Source organism: Nilaparvata lugens, chromosome 8 (genome assembly GCF_014356525.2).
Source record: "Nilaparvata lugens isolate BPH chromosome 8, ASM1435652v1, whole genome shotgun sequence".
In the NCBI taxonomy this organism is placed as follows: Eukaryota; Metazoa; Arthropoda; class Insecta; order Hemiptera; family Delphacidae; genus Nilaparvata; species Nilaparvata lugens.
In genome coordinates, this window is record NC_052511.1 from 13,731,038 (window position 1) to 13,746,668 (window position 15,631).

At 36.6% G+C, this 15,631-nt stretch overlaps 1 protein-coding gene across 1 annotated transcript in view; it reads right to left on the reverse strand.

The window, feature by feature from the left end:
- Nucleotides 1-15,631, reverse strand: part of LOC111048290 — a 302,562-nt gene that overhangs the window by 12,347 nt on the left and 274,584 nt on the right. The window contains exons 4-5 of the mRNA XM_039434005.1: nt 11,647-11,897; nt 5,496-5,713 (exon numbers count right to left, since the gene is read on the reverse strand). Coding sequence (XP_039289939.1) covers nt 5,496-5,713; nt 11,647-11,897 — 469 coding nt within the window. The remainder of the gene's footprint in view (nt 1-5,495; nt 5,714-11,646; nt 11,898-15,631) is intronic.

Genomic DNA, 15,631 nt, shown 5'->3' on the forward strand with positions numbered 1-15,631 from the left:
ATTTATTTGTTCAGTTAAATTAACTTTCCAAGTTCCAACTGACAATTTTTCACATCACATAAAAATGACAATCAAAATTATCTTTATTTGATATTTTATTGTTATTGTAAGTTTCTTGTTACCTGCTGTAGTTTATATTGTAATTCAAAAACAAAATTCAATACAATTTATTCACAACACACGAAAATACAATGAGAAAATTGTATACTCATTGTTAACTGTGTGCTCATAAAACTGATAATAACTATACTTATAATAACTGTGTGCTAATTTACATAATGTGTGCTCAATTTGAGGAAATGATAACTATTCTGATTGCAAGATGATATAATAAATAGAAAAAAATTATCTGCTATAATAAATTGAAAATTGAAAGTATTATAAAGTATTATATGAAAGTATTAAGCTATAGATAATTGAAACATTTTCTTTGAAGATTTTAATGATTTGCTTCCATTGCTGTTACTTATGAAATTTCATCAAATAACTTGATTGATTGATAATATTGTTCCAAGAAAATGATTCCATATTGTACAGGTATAATGCGATAATATTTTAGGATTGGTCGGTTTGCTTGAAAGACTAAGTACAGAAGTACAGGAGTACGGTACGGAAGTAAAGTAGCAGATAATAAGTTGTAAATATAAAGTTTCGATAAAGTTGAATGAATCTGTTCTGGAACAAGAAATCCATGAAAGATAAAATGAGTAGTTGACTATTTTGGATGTTATAGCCTTAATGTAAGAAAGGTGTGTTACTGAACTTTCTATTGTATTATAACTTACTTTGTTCAGAAATACAAGTTGAAATAATCAAGCCTGGGGCGAATGGAAACAATCATTACTACTGTCTGTTTTCAAAAATAACACTGCGAAATTGTATAGCAATGCAAGTAAGCTATCATCGTAGATGAGATGAAAATATTGAAGTGGAAATATCATTATCAACCAGTGGCCCAAATAGTGGCACAGGTAGAAACAAACAATGCTCCGAAATTTCGAATGAATATTGTTGATTTTCACCTATGTATTGCAATGTTTGACAAACAAAAATAATGCTCGATTGAATGATGTATGTGAACTCTGTATCTCCACGAGCCGAGGGTAATCAATATTCAGATAATTTTCCTACACGTTGTCAAAACAGTAGCTGCATGATTAATTTGGTTCAAATCAGATAGGACACCAATAGAATTGGAACTTTCAATCAGTCTTTGAGTGTTTTCATTGTTAGTTGCTCGGCAGCCAGAGTGAATAGTGTTGTAATCACAGTAAATTAGTATTCAAATGATATGTGTTGTTAGGGCTGGGGTGTGGATGTTATGCACAGATTTGCCCTGTGACCTATTTGTAGTGTTTGTAAGCAGACGCTGTCAAAATGTTGTTTATAACTGGGTTGTTTCGCGAGTAGTAAATCAATACGGTAACTTCCGAAGGATCCACGAATTTTTCACAATGACGAGTGTAATAGAAATTGTAACATACTGAACTAGTCACGGTATATTAAATATATTTATATATTGAAAAAATATATATAATATAATAATGGAAATAATTGGCTTGTACACGTACGAGATAGGAAATTCACGAATGGACGCATCATCACGTCTGAACTACTGGACTGATTAATTTGAGATTTTGCATAAAGATTCTTAATTTACCAAGGATGATTATAGGCCTATTTAAAATTCTTCAAGATTTCAGTAAGTCAAGTTTTTCATTAGACCCTTGCGGAGCATGGGTTACCTGTTAGTTTCAAATAAAAAATGCACTTTTCAATAATAAATATAATATCTAGTTGTTTCATAACGCTTGGCGCACACCATTTAGTCAAGACAAGACAAGACATGATCAGACACGTTCAGTCTCATTACTTCACATTGTTGCTTATGAAGCAACTCACACTGATCTGTCATTGCAATTAGACATGTCTTCATTAGCAACTATGTGAAGTATTGTGACTAAACGTGTCTGATAATGTCTTATCTTGTCTTGACTAACTGGTGTGCTTCTAGTCTAAGTTGAAAGATGATCTCTACTGAATAATTGTAAGATTGTAATAATGATATAACAATCTGATTATTGTAAAATAGTGTAACATAATTTTTTAAGTAGTTATTAGAATGTGATCACAAAAATGACTAGATGGTTTTGAAGCAAATGAAATTTGAACGCTCTTATGAAGCCGCAGCATGGTGTTTTTCATTGTATCTACCTGAAATGTTTGATATGCTCAACCTGTCACCTCCAATTCAAACGAATTCCATCAACTAAGACACAATATGAAAATGTCTCAAGAGCCCAGCCAATGAGGCGATGCGAATTTCTAGAATGTCACATTGTATACAAGTTTGACTTGAGAATGTATTTACAGTATATACACACGGAACAAAGAGGCGAGGATACTTTATGACCCGCGCATCGCATTACATCATGGTTTCCTTGGCCCAGAGGTGTATTAAGTGCGGCAGAGTCTCTCACAAGAGTGAAGTAGGACGAGAAGATGGTATGAGAACGAAAGCATCTGCCGGGGTGCAGGTGTGTGAGCTTCCTCCAGCAACCCCTTTCGGTTTACCTTCACCTCCTCCCAAATTCCACCCCCCTCCCCGGTAACCTCTACCACCTAAAATCCCCCCCACCTTTAAGCACCAAAGAGACCCGCGTTTCCTGAGAACTCAGACATTCATAAGGCGAGAGGTTTATTCGAGTTACAACACCTTTGTGGTCTGAGTGTTGAAAGTGTCCCGGCTCAAGTTCGCTCTCAATGCGATAGAGTAGACTTGCATCGCTCTGCCGGGGTTAACCGAGCTCACTACTTTGCTATGTTTTTATTACACAGAGAACAAACGCTCCAACTCCACAAGTACTTGTAGCAATAATGCACCTCCTTCAGTCAGTCTAGTGATTCTTATTTCTCAACAATCAATCGTATGGAAACACCACAAGAAAGTAGAATTTGATTATTTTTGCTGTGGATTTGGTGCGTCCATTACAATAGCACAAATAATGCGACAGTTTGATCAGTTTTTATCATTCTACTTTGTTCTCCACTACTTCCTATTCATTCTTATTTATTATTTCATATCATCACTCTCTGTCCTCGCTTATTAAATTCCAGTAAGCACACAAAACCAACACCAAGACCTTACATCACTGGATCTCTCATCTCTTCTTTTGGTGAAGAATGTACAAACATGAACCACGTGATTTAGATATTCTTTGAAATTACATTCAAGGTATGTATTTTTTGTGATATCTCTTCTGCGGTTATGCCCATGGCTTCCAATGCTGCTTTAAATTCTTCTCCTTGCTCACACGCAAAAAAGACATATGGATAGAAAGAAAGGAACGAAGAAAAACGCGCTGAATTTTTGACATATGAATGAATTTGTCATTTCTGTGGTGCTGACATTGTCTTATTTTTAGTGTAAAGTGTATTCTTATTTTATGATGTAGGCTACCACTGTGATTGCTTGTACGACTTATGAAATAAATAACTACTTTTTGAATTGAATTGAATTATGTGTAGAGGAATCTTATTGGGCGTTTAAATTTGTTACATTCTTATGTACTCGAGTGAAATTCTCACAGCATGTTTCAAAATAGAGCTCGAGCTAGCTCTCCTTTTATCGCCTATCAAAGCTGCAGTATGTTTCTCTATAATAGTCCAAAGTGTGTTCTAATTTGTCTATTATTTTTTCTATACGTTTATTCAACGTGCTTAACGAAAGAAACTAGATAATTGAAGAAGTGCTTTTCTACAGTAGATTAGTTATTTGATTTTATTCCATTCTTACTTGTTAAAATTATGGAGAGATTCTTCAAGACTCGCTAGTATCTATTAAAAGAAAGTATTTTGAACATTACTATATTATGTATCCATAGCTTATTTATCTTGTACACTAATAACCAAAGACCTTAAAGATGCATAGACTCACATGCAGCGCTAGTGTTGTACTTGGAATTGAAATCCGCCATTGAGGGGGCAACCCATAAGATTATTACATACCAATGCCACCAATGCCTTTGTGATCTATAGTATTACAAATAAATAATATATAATATCTCGTGCTAAAATACCCCAATGGCGGCCTTCAATTTCAAGTAAGAGCTATCATTGGGAAGGCATAGGCATTGTGGGTCTATATCTCTTTAAGGTCTTTGCTAATAACAAAGGAACTGCTTCCGCACACATACTATAATATAGTCTATGCGGGCTCAATTATACAGAATATTATTATTACCATGTTTGAGTATTGATTTGTATTTTTATTGAACAAATAGAAATCGAATTGAATTGAGTTCCTCAAGTTTCAATAAACTAATGAAAGAGAATCATTACTTATTTCATTACGAAGTTCCCAAATCTATCCTCCCTCGTGAGTAAGTAGTCATCATGCTCTGGTCTAGAGACCTTCGCAGTCGAGAGCTTATTTTGTAATGGTCGATCACTTGTTCTTGCTACGCAACGTGCCTTTCGCGCTCGATTTGAAATTCCTCCTTACAGACTCGTTCCTGTCTGTAATTCGATTCTGTCGTGGTTTAACTCATTTTGGGAGTGTGGAAGTGTCACTAAACCCAGAAATGAGCTTCAACGAACCATCATAACTCCAGAAAATATCGAAAGAGTGAGGCAGTCAGTTGTGCGTTCTCCCCGGCGTTTGGCTCGCAAATACGCAGCTGCTATGGCAATTTATGACTCCAATGTTCGAAGAATTTTCCATGAAGACCTTCAATTTCATTCCTATAGATTGGCTGTTGTTCAAGAATTGACTGAACGCGATTTTGTTGCCCGTCAAAATACATGTGATATGATGATTAACAACCTTCCTGAAGACGCGGTCATCTTTTTCAGTTACGAGGCTCATTTCCACATGCGTTTCCTCAATGCGATTTTTTTATGGGGTTATTTGAAATCCCTGGTTTATGTCGATCGACCACGAACCATAGCACACCTCAAGAACAATATTCGCGACGCCATTGCCAACATACCGATTAATGCCTATAGTGTGGTCCACGTTATAATGGCAGTGAATAAAGATAGAAGAATAGCGATACCGATTCTCTGCATTAATTAATTATATTTCTACATTGTCAAAAACATAATTGTCATCGTTGTGGACCTAGAAAAGGATAGTATCACCGGCTTTGTCGAATGATAGACAAGGATAGCAAAACTAAAGTTGATGAAATACTGTCATTATAACGTGGACCTCACTATAGGCCTACTGCAACGAGTGGATACAAATCTTAAAAATCGACTTCATCAATGTATGCGCAATGGGGTCGCCATTTATCTGATTTAATTTCCAAGATTGCATGAAATAAAAATTGGGATATTGTATTTGCATTATAAAATAAAGATTGAAACAATAACTAAAGTACTTTTGTTTCTCGTACAATAATATCATTGGGGAAAAACAACAGGCATAGCCCAAACTGTTTTTCTTTCCAAAACTAACGTCTCAACTACCGGACTTGAGGAAAACTACTTACCTGAGGAAATGGGCCTCATGGGACAAGTCATGATGTTCTCACATCGCTGGCCGTCGATGTTGAACTCCTCGTTCTCGATGTAGAGCTTGATGAAGGGCAGCCGCGTGTTGAGGTGGTATGCGCAGTGCAGGTGGCGCGGGTACACGCCTGGGTAGGCGGGGCTCTGCACGTAACACGTCTGCAGGCGGCAGTCGCGGAAAACCCGCTCGCAGTACGACCTGCCAATCATGTCATTCAACAGGCGTCAATATTATCCAATTATCCGAGCAACCAGCAATACGTAATATTATTCAAGCAATAGGCAACATATATTAGGTTGTAAGCTCACAAGTTGCACTAAGGCTCAACTCACACTTACGCGACTCAGGTCGAGACTCGACTCTAGTCGAGAGCATGTGTTTCCAAATGGTGACACTCACACCAGCCTGTCGATTCTTCGCGACGTCATCATTTGAAAACACATTCTCTCGACTGGAGTCGAGTGTCTTCTCGACCTGAGTCGCGTAAGTGTGAGTTGAGCCATACAGTTGTGCTTAAGGGTTGCCACTAACGACAACGACAGGACATGTGTGTCGAGCATGTGTGAACGGACATGTATTGCAATGAAAAATACATTCACACATAACGGAAAATATATGTTTGACTGCAGCTTCTAACATAAGATAAACAATAAAAATAAAATAAATAGGCTAAACCACTGGAAAATTACAAAAATTATAATATTTAATCTCAAATAATTTACAAAATAATTCAAATGCTGCTCAAATGATGCAACGAATGAAAAATAAACAAAAAGTCGAGATATAAAACCCAACCTCAAAAAATGTTGTTTGAAACCTTTCGCTGATGAAACACAAGCCTAACACAAAAAAGCTTGTCCTGTCGTTAGTGACTAAGTTTTCGCACACCAAACAATAAAAGCAGTTGCAAATTAATTATTGTCGTTTCCACACTTACCGATTCCTTGTCGAGACGACAGGATAGAATGAAAAATGAACTTTATTCTTTGAATAATACACCAATAAAATACAATCTTGGTTTTAGAGTGCTCTCGGATTGGCTGATTAACCGGCAACCCAATAAGACAATCGGTGTTTTTGACAGTCAATCGGTGAGCATTGTGTCCTGTCGTGTCGGCGAGAAGTCGGTAAATGTGAAAACGGCCATTGTCGTCTGATGAAGGCAAAGTGATAAATCTCTGGTTGATAGCTCATAATATTAATAGCAAACACCGGTCACAGAAAATATGTCAAAATATTGTCAAAAGTTTGTACAGAGAAGAACGAAAAGCGACTGACTGTTAGGTGATATTTGCGGTGTCTCATCCAGTAGTCTGGTCATTAGCCACTGTCGAATGTTGTATTGTTCCAGTGTGCGATATCAGCTTAGAAAGCGTATTGGTGGTTGCTTGTTTCTTGCTGCTCTGGTGTGTGAGTCAACAGCTGTATTCTCATATGGAATTAATTTTGGTTGAGGAAGAAGTCTATGACTACTTATTTGAGCTTTGTGAAATTATTTCAGTGTACAGGTACTTTCTGCAATATTGTATGTCAATACCGTATTTTATTCTTTTAATAAATGAATATCGGGGCACCAAGCTTCGCTCGTTATTTTCATTGATAAACAGAACACTCTCTAAATTCTCTAAAATGATCGTGTTTATATTCCACAGCTGGCTATATGTCATCTTATGAATTTCGGGGATGCTATATTTTGATTTTTCACATACTCACTCGCTCACTCACTTTTTTACTATCCACAGCTGTTTCAGCCAAGGATGAATTATCCTTTTAATGTCCTTCAGCGGGTTTTCCCAGGGATGAGACCTAGTGCAATCGAATTTTTATATCATAAACCTACTATGCTCCAAATTTCGTTTAAATCGTTAGAGCCGTTTTCGAGATCCGTTAAACATAAATAACCAGATACAAAAATATAATATATTGCTCGCTTAATATAATAGGATGATTATGATAAGATGAAATCTTTTATAAAAATTATAGGTAATCTTTTATAAGTACCATAAATACTGGTAGTAGTGAGCTCTGCAGTTTTTGTTCCCCCTGAATTTGAGTTTTCTTCAATGTAGAAAATGTTTTCTCAAGTCTTGATATTCAACTGGATTAGAGTTTCATAATGTGTTATGCTCCGTAACTGCATGAAAATTAGTAGTTTTTCATTCGATTGCGATAAAACCCTGAATTTAATTGAATCGGTATCAATAAGGAAAGCCACTCTACTTCAGTTGAGGCTGTGAAGTCAACCTTGGAGTTTGCAGCCACTGTTTTGATTGTTCGGCCAAAGAAACACATCGAGCTGGACCACTTTCATCGATTTCCCGCCACCGAATATCCGGCGGATTGTTCTCGCCGCCATAATTCGGCCCGCTTGACTGTCGGCCAACTAAAATAAGAATCGATCAAGTGGCTGCCTGCAAAAACTACTACAGAAACTGCCAACCTAACTTTTGATTAATTACTGTCGTCAAGCTGTTTGACAACTTTAACGTGGAAATTTGCCGAGCACTTACACAATTTTCCACTCAGCAGTTCGAATGGCTGACGGCTAAGGGCAGAGAAAGGGAAAAGAAGAAGAAGAAGAGAGAGAACAAGGAGAGGATGAAGAAGAAGAAAAGAGAGTTAGAAGAAAAGGAAAAATAATAAGGAATTGAGAAAGAACAGAAACTGCGGAGCTCTGTAATAGGCCAGTTCTTGGAGGGTAGCGAATCAGTCTTTGTTTTCTCACTCGCTACAATGCTTTCGAATTGTGCTGCAAAACTCATTGGCTGGTGGTGGGGGGAGGTTAAGGAATGAAAAGAAGAGATGGGGAAGTAATAAGGCAGAGAGTGATAAGACGGTAAGGAACGGTAAGGAAAGGGAAGGGGTAGTAGTAGGCTACTAGTAGAACCTACAACTTTCTTCCAACTTGGCGTCCCGATTTCGTCTCTTTCCTGTTCTTATTATTATTCCTTTTCCCATTTATATTCTTCCTCTTTTTCTTCCGCTTCCTTCCAACTTTAATTGAACAATTCCCTTGACTTATTAATCCTCGCCTTTCTTGCGCCGCTCTGTGTTGTTCCATTTCGGAGAGGTTTTGTGTCCTTGATAGAGGTGTAAGAATGGAATAATTCTCGTAAATAATAGGCAGAAAAGTTGTTGGAAATCATAAAAAATTGAGAGTATGCTGAGAGACTGAATAAAAACCAACATAATTCAATTTGATCATAGAAAATAATGTTTGTCTCAGTATTACTACTTAAATATAGCTTAATTAAATGCATTTGTTAATATTATTTCAACCACGAGGGGTCGTAAAATTAGTTTCTGTAGCCCTCCCCAGGGAAAATTGACAAGGTTCAACTCATCTCGGTCTTATGTTTGGGATGTAGACTGTATAACTAATGTTGAACCATGGATGGAAAGAATAATAATTTATACAACATTATTCAGGAACATCGATATTCAACACCTGGATCAATGCTTGGAATAGAACTACTAGTTTTGAATCACAATACTACGTAGCTCAAATTATGTATAGGAATTTGCCGGACGTCATCAGGGAGGCTGAGGATTGCAGCGACGTGGTGTATAAAAGTAGGTTGGACGGGTGGCTTTTTGGCATAGGCTTGATTGGAACTGAGGAACTGCTCCATTCACCGTACATCTAGTATAATCTACCAGCTCAATTTAATTAAAATATAACTTTTTCGCTTCATTGCTGGTCTTAAGTTCCCTTGCTCTCCCACTTGTGAATTTATAATCAACTCTTCTCTGCTATTGATAACGTATTTTTCGAATAAATATAAACAGAAATAGACATTCACTCATATAGGTTGTATAATACATAAAGTTGATAGTACATAGCACAGATAAAGATACATGTTTACTCTATTCCCATGCAAGAACTCTCCCCCATTCACAGACGTATAGTCTTCTTGGGGGAATTCCACGCCATCTGTATACTAACATTAATGTAATAATGTTTCATTTTCTATTAAAATTGACGTATTTTATTTATAATTGAATTTATGTAATTTTACATTTTTTTTGTAATGCAATGTGGGAAATAAATTGATTTGATTTGATATTATAATTTTTTACTTGTTGTCTTTTATTCAACTGAAACATGTTATCAATCTTTGAAGAAAATGAGAAAACCTATAATAGTTTAATTTAAATATTTGAATTAGTTTGTTATTTCAAATTGTTGTTTGAATGGTCCACCCTGTAGGGTTGCCTCCCAGGTGGAATAGATCATGTTAAAAAAATTAAACCAAAAAAGGAATCATGTTACTTAAACATTCTCTGAGGGTACTTGTCTAGCATTCTATCATTATCCTGATATCCTTTCTGTATATCGTGAACAGTATTATGAGAGCAGATTCTTAGTAAGATTCACTAGTTACTTGCTTGTGAGAGGTTCAATGGATAACATTGTCTAAAATATTCCCTGTATACTGAGACCAGACCTCTCCTTTCGAGTAGGATAAAAAAATCTAGATCAAACAACGTACATCTTGTTTTTGAAAAAATAGACTTGACTGTACTTCAAGATGAATTATATTAATTAGTGGAGAGTTGTTTGTGAGAGGTACGGGTCATCATCCACGAGGTAGACGAGAGTGCTCTGCGGAGGAAAAGATATTAACCGCATCAAAAAAGAACCAAGAAAAGAGGGAGCCTTGATGTATAACAGCCACTACACTTGTTTTCAAAGTGTTGAAGAGCGGAAGAAACTGAGCACTGAACAAGGGGTTGCGAGTAGTGTTGGAGGAAGAAGGACAAGTGGAGGAAATAGACGAGGAGAAGGAAGAAACGCAATGTCCAGTTTCTGCAGAGGAAACTTCAAACAATCCCGCTAATTAATCAGAAGTTTACTTTGTAGAATCCACAGCTCACCAACCACTTTTCTTTCTTTCTCTTTCCACAACAAGGATTATTCCCTTCTTTTTCGCCCTGCTTCCTCTATTTTGAGAAATCTCTCTACTCAGCTCACAAAAAAAGATGGTCGACAGTCAGCCGCAGCAGACTTTTCCTATTTATCCAGCTCGAGATAAGAGCACTAAGTAGTTATATCTGGTTGGTTTAGGAACAAAGAGTATCACATAAGTAATGCAGCGGTGGCATATGAATTATAGGTTGCGGTAATCTTCCTTTCAAGGATATGCTTGAACAAATTACGGTCGCAGATGTGCAACAGTATTTTCGTTTTTCCTCATCTTGCCTTCATTTTTTTCAACAAAATACTAGTGTCCAAAGTGACTTCTGCCAAAGATACTATTCTGATATGAACTGTTCCTATATAACTCTAATAATAACAATTTTATTGATTTGTGAAATTATATGTTTTATGGATTATGCGATCGAAGCCATTCTATACAGAGATTTCTGTCATATGATAAGATCCCATTAAATCAGAAGATCAAACGATCTTTAAACAAATATAATTAATAAAATAAATGAGATGAATTTTTTAAAGAAAATCATGAAATTATATTATGTATCAAACCTAGTTCACCATGTTCCTGTCTAGTTCGTTCCGAGACGAGAGCATTAAGTGAAATATTTTGTCTTTCGAACTAGATAATTTTAGCAATTACGAAATATTTATTCTAGGATTCCACAGAGCTGTTCTATCTACATTTTATTAGTCGAGTTCTCCTCACTAATCTCTAAGTCCTCCAATAAACCTTCCCCCAAATCCCTTTTACTGCTTCATGCAATTTTTAACAACTTTACTGCTCCATCCATTTTTTGAAACATCCAAGAGAATTTTGTACTCCTCTTCCACAGTTCACTCACTATCCACTATACCAATTTAAATCCTACAAAATACTTACAACAAAGCCTTACATACCACATCAATAAGCTCTTTTTCAAGAATAATTCAATACACAACCTGAATTCTCTACATCATCATCCTTCAAAACAACTTATTAGTGAGCATCGGAAATAATTCACTATTCTTCTTCATATTCATTACATTTATTCACCATTTACCATGTAATTAATTACCTTCCTTTTTCTGATGATCACACTATAAGAAAACTCATCAGTCAATTGACAAGAATATTCATTCAATTTTCATCAACGATGTAATATTTTCTATTCTCAGGTGGAAATAATTTGTTTAATTAATTTTTAAAACCCACCCAGGCACAACCTGTCCCCTGCGATTGGGATAGAGTTCCGGATGCTGTCCATATCTGAGGTAGACATCGAACTGTTGTTCAGCCCTCGAATCGAAACTGAAGTAGGTCTGATCGGTGAAGTTGTCCACATGGAAGAGCAACTTCACGAAACTCGTCTCCGAGATGAACGTTTGCGCCTGCTCAGTTTCCCCGCAGAACAACCCCGGGTCTTTCCGGTTGCTCAGCTCTGTTTTCGCGTTGCCGTCCACTATCTGAAAGCAAACAAAATATAAATACTAATGAGAAAATTGAGAGATAATTGAGAATGTTAAGAAACGAAATTGAGTAAAGACTAAAAGAGAGAATATCAGAGAAGAAGACAAGGTATAACTGAAAAACACCAAGAAACTATTTAGTTAAAATAGGAAGAAACAATAACAGAGACATTTTTATATTTAAAAAATCTTAATTATTCGAGAAGTGATATTCCTATATTTGTGAACTCACGAGGATACTGGAGAGAACAAATTTGGTGTAGTGCTAGTGAGAATTTGGATGTATTATGATATTTGATTGAGTTACAATTAGAAGAAACAATAACATAGATTTCTTATGTTTTAAAATCTCAGTTTTCATATTTGGGAAGTACTATCTCTATATTTTCCATCTCACAAGGATACTGAGGAGGACAAAGCCCTTCAAGTTGGTGTAGAGTGTAGAGCTAGTGCAAATTTGGATGATGACTATCAAGTCTTGAAAAGGTATTCATTCATGAATAAATAATTATCTAGACTCATGGAGGAGTATTATAGTTCGTTTTATCACTAAACCCTTGTACATTTAGATTAATTCACAGAATACGCTGAATAAATCATAGTTGTTATCAGTTTTCCATAATTTTTTCTTGAAAAACTACATGAATATAACATCTGAATATGGAGTAATTAGAACTATTCAAAGATTTCATAATGATAACTTTCCAGGTACATTTATTCTCTATTCGAGACTATGTTATTCATATTTTTCCTATCAATGTAAAACGTTACGGGTATTTCCAGGTGAACAGAGTTTACCTGGATAAGGGATAGTTGATTCACCTCTTTAAATATGAAAATGGGTCATCGCTCCTCATGTTTCTCTTCCACTTATAATATATGATTTATACACGTTGCCGCACATCATTCTCTGATCTTGACCTTAATTTTACTGCCGCAGTGTAGTAAGGCTAAAGAGAACGTGGAGAGATTTAGGTAATACACAGCAGTTGAAATAGCATGGAAACGGTGGTTGGCCGAAAGAAGCAGAGATCTACTCGTACGAGAGCAACACACAGAAATCTACGGGTAAATCCGGAAGTGGCAGGGTTTTGGGGGGTTCAGGAGTGTTGTGGTGGGGGAGGGGTTTGGGAACCTGTAAGCCCCCGTGGGAATGGCAGCCTGCATCCCCCTCCACCCCTCCACCCCGACAATAGTCTCGAAATGACTCTCTTGCTGATAGATGCGAATTGAAAAGTTGTGTCTCGCACTTTGCGTTGTCGGCACTGTTCGTGTATTTCTCACCCCCTTCCTCCCCACAACCCCCCCACCAACACAGAGAACCACCCCCTGCCATCTCTTAACTGTGTCTACTCACTATCATCAGCCCCCTAAAGCGTGTTTATCGTCCTCCAAGCACTAACCGATCAACAATAATAAACCATGGGCAAACTCGCCTTCACAAAACTTTTCATCTACTGCCCTTGTCCAACTTATCTCTTATTATTAAAGTAGAGTTCAGGACTTGGCCTGTTTGCTTTCTCTGTTTCATGTCATTTGAAACATTGGAATCGACGCATAGAGCGACAATTTAGCCTCACTTATTGTGCTAGTAACACAATAATACAGTTAATAAGCCTTTCAACTCACCATCATGACTATTATTATATTTTGTACAATGAAATAACGCACAAGGCTGCCCTGCTATGGATGCTCTTGATATCAGCCTCCTCATAGATTTGGAACGTCGCAGCTTCACCGGTCATGAGTAGAATTCCCATTTCAACTTGCAACTGGAATTTATCTGTACCATGTCATCTGGTTCACCTCAACATCATCTCTGTCATCTTACACCTCAACATCCACGAATAAGTGATTGAATTATTATATGAGCACTTTTAGCGAAAATATTAAAAATCACTATTTTATTAAACAAAGAGGCAGCTGCTTCTATTTATTTGATTTTTATTAATCCATTTATTCACTGTCACAGTACATCATATTCCAAGTAAACTCATTGACAACTTGTCAATTGAAATAACTAGCTACTAGAGTTGGATTTACTAAAAACATTTAAATTCACCATACTGTGTAAATTATTACACATGCATTCTGAATGAATTACACCTGTGTTTCCCATTCTATCAAAGCTAATAATTGGAAGTGAATCCGAAAATGCTCTCTTCAAGGGAAGAACCGAACTTTCAACCACATAACTACATTCTTCTTCTTATTGTGCCTATCCCCTACGAACGTGGGCTATCAACACAGCGAATTACACTTTATTCACAGAAATACGAAATATTTCTATGGAGCTTTCTCCACCGCAGGATCGGATGTTGTTCAGCCAAGAAATTCTTCTTCTACATAACTACTCATAAACCAAAACTTTCATAAATAGCCTACTTAGTAAAAACCAAGGTCATACTAAACCTGTAAACGTATAACGTATTCTCGGGTTACCGAGTTTATACGCAATACCTCCGAAAACTAAGCATTTGTGTGACGTCAGCAGTGGTAGGGCTCCTACACCAATAAAAACACTAGCTGATATAAATCAGCTGAAATCAACGATTTTTTATTGTTGTAGGAGACTTACCTGTGCTGACGTCACACGAATGAACTACGGCTTTGATTACGGAGATAGTCGAATCCGGAATGCCGAATTGAACAGCCTGAGTTATTACATCAAAGACCGAATTTAGTTGGGTAAATTGCAATATTATGAAAGGATGTACGTGTTGATGTTACAATTATTCTCAACACAATATTCTCTATAGTTTATTTTATTTTTATACATTCATAAATACAATATCATTCTTAACTTACTATAAATGATTAGGAAAGGAACAACTAGATTAAAGCCCAAAACTGCTCCTTTCCCAAATATTGATATAAATAGACCAAAAGTAGGTTATGTTTAGCACTTCATAATTTCTTTTCAATTCTCATAATGACACAATTCTCAACACCACATACCCATTATAAGTAAGTGCGAATTGTGACATTAACTTAATCAGTAGAAACAATGAATGCCAAACAATATTCATAAGCGGAAGCTCACAACGAGCTGATTTATCGAGTGTGGAGATCTCGATAGAGCGGCGCAAGCAAACCAAGGCACTCAGGAGAGCAGTGCGTGTCCCCGCGCAATAAGAAAGGGTTAAAGTGGAATTTCAGTATCTTGACAATCCCTTTTTATCCAACTGAGGGCGGAGAATCGAGGGGAGGTGCTGGTTATTTTTCATTCAGAGCATTTATAAGATATATTGTGTATTAACTCAACTGCTCTGGTTTGCCAGAATTGCAGACTCATCTTGTGACTAACCCCTCCACTTTTCGGCTGGTTTTTCTATTATTTTTCTTCGCACGCCTCTTTTGTATTCTTTGTCTCTGTCGCCAGTTTTGCATTGGCTTCGTTCCAGGGTCTTCCGGTTATTTTTTTCGCCTCGTGCATTCTTTTTCACTTTTTCGCGGCTTGAATTACGAGCAAACAAATAGCTTCGGAAGTAACCGACTGTATTCGTGCGCTGAACTCTATCATGTGCTGTGGAACCGAGGAGAGAGAAAATAGGAACGGAAAGTGCTGGCGAATAATAGAAATTATTGTACTGGCTGTAATAATCAAACGTTCGGATAATTTATAATACAAATTTATTTTATACACAAAAACCAGTCAGCAACTGTTTTGTTAAAAAGAACCTCCCAATTCAAGCTTCTATCCTTCATACAACACCTGACAAATGAAATAT